Source organism: Amaranthus tricolor, chromosome 14 (genome assembly GCF_026212465.1).
Source record: "Amaranthus tricolor cultivar Red isolate AtriRed21 chromosome 14, ASM2621246v1, whole genome shotgun sequence".
Classification (NCBI taxonomy): Eukaryota; Viridiplantae; Streptophyta; class Magnoliopsida; order Caryophyllales; family Amaranthaceae; genus Amaranthus; species Amaranthus tricolor.
In genome coordinates this window covers 19,094,960-19,099,306 of record NC_080060.1, presented here as the reverse complement: position 1 = coordinate 19,099,306, position 4,347 = coordinate 19,094,960, and the positions used below count along the sequence as shown (strand labels likewise).

General features: G+C 27.9%; 1 protein-coding gene across 1 annotated transcript; it reads right to left on the bottom strand.

Moving 5' to 3' along the window:
• Positions 1 to 725: 725 nt before the first annotated feature.
• On the bottom strand, positions 726 to 1,597 carry LOC130799484 (brassinosteroid-responsive RING protein 1-like). Its single transcript, XM_057662594.1, has one exon. It carries the CDS (start codon positions 1,507 to 1,509, stop codon positions 985 to 987), a length of 525 nt encoding a protein of 174 aa, XP_057518577.1. The 5' UTR covers positions 1,510 to 1,597; the 3' UTR covers positions 726 to 984.
• Between the last annotated feature and the right edge of the window lie 2,750 nt (positions 1,598 to 4,347).

Genomic DNA, 4,347 nt, shown 5'->3' with positions numbered 1-4,347 from the left:
TTATTAAATGTTACTAAATTCACGATATATATATATATATATATATATATATATATATATATATATATATATATATATATATATATATATATATATATATATATATATATATATATATATATATATATATATATATATATATATATATATATATATATATATATATATATATATATATATATATATATCATTAGAAATTTAAAATAGCGAAATTTAAAGTAAATGTCATTAAATATATGCCATTGAAAGTATATTATGTTGTAGCAATTTTTATTTTATTTTTAATTTATAAATTAAACATAGTCAGTGAGATCTTGTTTAATTCATCTCAATGTAAAGATTATTGATATTAATTTTTTAAAATATTTCCTTATGTATAATAAAAATATTAAACGTTAATATTATACACATTTAAAAATTATAAAAGTTAATATTATGAAAGTATGCGATTAGACGATTCAAACAAGATCTCACTTGACTATATTTTTACTTACACATTAACCACAATATATAAAATGAACTCAAATAATAAATAGTACCCATAATCAAAATATTGCAAGTATTTCGGACAAGTATATCCGACTAAATTCTACACAAAATGGGTGGAGTCAAATCAAGATCTTTCCTTTTGAGGATCTAACAACTACTCCTATTTTTCTATCAACTGATTTAGTTTTTCGAATTTAAATTATTATCATCACACCTATTCAAATGTACCAGTAATAAAAGACAATTACCACCAATATCCTTCAATCATTAACAAAAATTAATCTAACCAAAAACAGAATGTTTCGATTATTTTCCACTTTAATTTTGTTTTCATTGTAAAGATTCAGTAATATGTACATCTTCTACGATCCAACACCTATCTAACCTTAATAAATCAATCTAAAAATTCCAGCACAAAAGTTAGCCAGTAGAAAAGAAAAGAAAAGTACTATTTACTTTTTTTTTTCCTTTTGTTTTGAGAATTTGAGTTGTCTACTAGAAATTAGTAATGGGTGAATATTCAGAATAAAAATCAGGAATTCCAGATGCAGCCCAAAGCTTCTCATTAAAATCTTCCTGCAATTCTTCAGGAACAAAAGGCATTCTACAAAGTGGGCATGTTTTCCGATCATGATCAATCCAACGGTCTACGCAACAGCTATGAAACATGTGTCGGCAGTTTCTCATCTGTCGGATCTCATCTTCCTCCTCGAACTCATAAAAGCAGACGGCGCAACTCTCGGCCTGATCGGGCTCATTTTCCGGCCCGGTTGAAGCAATAATTTCGGCGTAAGTTAACACAGGGAGCATTTCCCGGATGAGGGCTGCAGCCGAAGAGATAGATTGGGGCGGACCGGATTCGGGTTGGTCAGGTTCATGAAAACCCGGTTCGATGAAGGAGGATAGGCCCAATAGGCGGAGCAGAGAGAGGATGAGGTTACCGAAGAAGCCGAGAAAAGAGAGAGTAGTAATGAGGAGTTTAGGGAGGAGTACTTCTGAGTAACCTGCTGGAAATCCCATTTTTATTATTTTTATTTTTAGGTTTAGGAGAGAGAAAGAAATTGGAGAAATTGAGGACGATTAGTGAAAGATGAGTTTTGAGAGGGAGAAGATGAGGATTGATGCAATTTGTTTTTATAGAGAAGATGGGAAGGGTGATGTGATACTCTTTACTCATTATTTTATTCTTTATTTAAAAATTAAAATAAAATAATATTATAAAGGAAAATTAAATGTGGTAATTCTATGTTTTTGATTTTTTCATATGACATATAATAAGTTCATATAGTAAGTTTGAGCTTTCGACTTTTCTATATGTTAGACAAATTGTAAAGTTTTTTATTAAATTAAGTAATCACTTCGATTGGATTACGAAATGTGTGGTCAATAGGGGTGATTGCGATTTGCGACGTTTAGTTTTTGAACAAAAATCACTGTGCTTGAAAAATATAGTGTAAAGTTAACAAAAACATTTCTCTTTTCACTAGCATATGGCCGGCGAAGTTAGAAGCTTAGAGTCACTACGTGAATTAAAAAAAAGTTTGTCTACTACGTGGAAAAGCTGATAATTAAGGATTACCACATGAAATTGCCCTATCACAAAAGTATGTATATCAAAAATTATAAAAAATTAATATTAGACTATTCAAACAAAATTTCATTTAATATTTTTTTTACACATTAACCATAATATAGCGTAAAGTTAATAAAAACATTTCTCTTTTTTTCTTTTATAGGTTTTCTTTCCCTTGTACTTACGTCTCCGTATCTTTTTCGAGGCGGGGGACTCCTTTGGCCGCGCTCTCCTCTATGGTTATGAGTTTCTACCGTCCTTCCCTCCCCAAACCATGTCCATAGTTTTTTTTTCTATGTGCGGGATATACTGGGTTTGATGATGATGATGATGATGATGATGATGATGATGATTAACCATAATATATAAAATAAACTTAAACGATAAATTGTGTTAATAGTTGTAATGTAAAAAATTGTTTAACAAATATAAAGATTACATTATAAATGAAGTATTAAAAAAGACATAATGCATTATTTCTAGTAAAAATATGTTAAATTTTTAATCTAACTTCAAAATCGACTCCTAATTTTATTGAAAGAGTGTTTGTTATAATTTAAAAATATTTTTCCAAATTTAAATAAAATTATCTATCTTTTTAGAATTAAAATCAATATTTTCCATTACAACAATATAATCGACAGTTTTTAAAAACTTTTATCTAAGACCTTTTCTCATTTTATGTGGGGACCTAGACATGTACCATCCCTATTGTTTTATTGGTTTTTATAGAACATAGATAGATTGGGTGCCTTTCATAGATGGATTACCAGGGAATTTAAGGTGTATATCTAAGTGGATTTTACTATATTGCTACCAACGGGAAATACTTTTTGGGTTGCATCTTTAGATGTTAATATAAGAATTAAGAAATATCACTTTCAATGTATTTTTGTATATTTTACTTTTTTAAAATGGTAATTCAGAATAAATTAGTAGTAAAATAGAAATTTATTAAATTATTTTTTGCCAAAGACAAAAAATGTGAGAGCATTGTATAACAAATAAAAAAAGAATATAAATCAAAGTATTATCAAACAAAGAAAATACATAGTACGTTTTGTAGCAAAATCAAATATTTAAATATAATTTCTTGATTTTGCAAAACATATTCATCAGTAATACCCAACATGTCATTTTCGAAACTAGTTTTTTTATCCCTTAAGTGGGCAGATCGTCTTCAACAATATTGATAGGGAAACCATTAACATAAAACCAAATCACTAAATTATATTTTAGGGTGGGTGGCTAAATAATACTCCTAATTTATTGTTAATAAATTATTATATATTGTCTCTGAAGCTAAAGCCAAGGTCCGCTAGAAATTTTTATTTGAAATTAAGAGATCTTACACTCAACTTAGCCATATACATTTATTTTTATTTAAAAAGCAGAAGCAGAATATTGAAGAATAATGGAAAAGATGAAATTTAAGCAACACTCAACACTCAACACTCAACAGTACTGATTGATGCACTAGCTCGATAAAATTGAAGAATAATGGAAAAGATGAAACAGACACATATTTTTTTGATATTAAAGGAGACTTATATTAATTGCACAGGGTCCCTAAGAAGAAGAAAAATTACATTTGTTTTTGAGTAAGATTGCCATTTTCCCATGGCAATATTTAAGTAGTGAACCAAATTGATAAATCATGATTCATAATAGAAAGTTCAAGTAACTTTATGCAAAGTAAAGGAAAATAAGCCAAGCCTTAGAAAAGTAGACATTAACACCAAACATATGTAATGAAAATCAACCAAATACCCATACTCTTTTACTCTTTAATGTTCAGTGGGGAACCTTGCTTTACTTCATGGATGCGATCTAAAATTATGTGTAGCACTAATTTATTGATATAAATTATAAAATAAATTTAAAATTTTAGTAAAGTTTTATTTATAAAATAAACTATCCACCAAAATTCATTAATCCAAATTAATCCATACAAGCAAAATAATGCAATAATAATTCCAATTTGTGAGAAAAGAAGGAAAAAACTCTAATTTCTAAAACTAGCTAGTAAAACTAAAAAAGGTAAAACTAAATTTTTTTTTTTTGAAAAGTCATGGGTAACACCACGAGCTAGCTAATGTTAAAATGTAGATATGTCTATGTTGGTGCCTATTTGTTTGCACAACCCATTTAACCCTATTTCGTTTTGATACAGAGACTAAAAATTTTGGCATAATAAATTATAATGGTGAGTATTTAAAATTACAAGAGATAATGTAGAGAGAAAAAGTAATGGACTCATATCTAAAATAAAAATTGAACAATTC

What these genes read in the sequence shown, in the direction of transcription:
- LOC130799484 (XM_057662594.1), bottom strand. Translation starts at nt 1,509, where the DNA reads ATGGGATTTCCAGCAGGTTACTCAGAAGTACTCCTCCCTAAACTCCTC.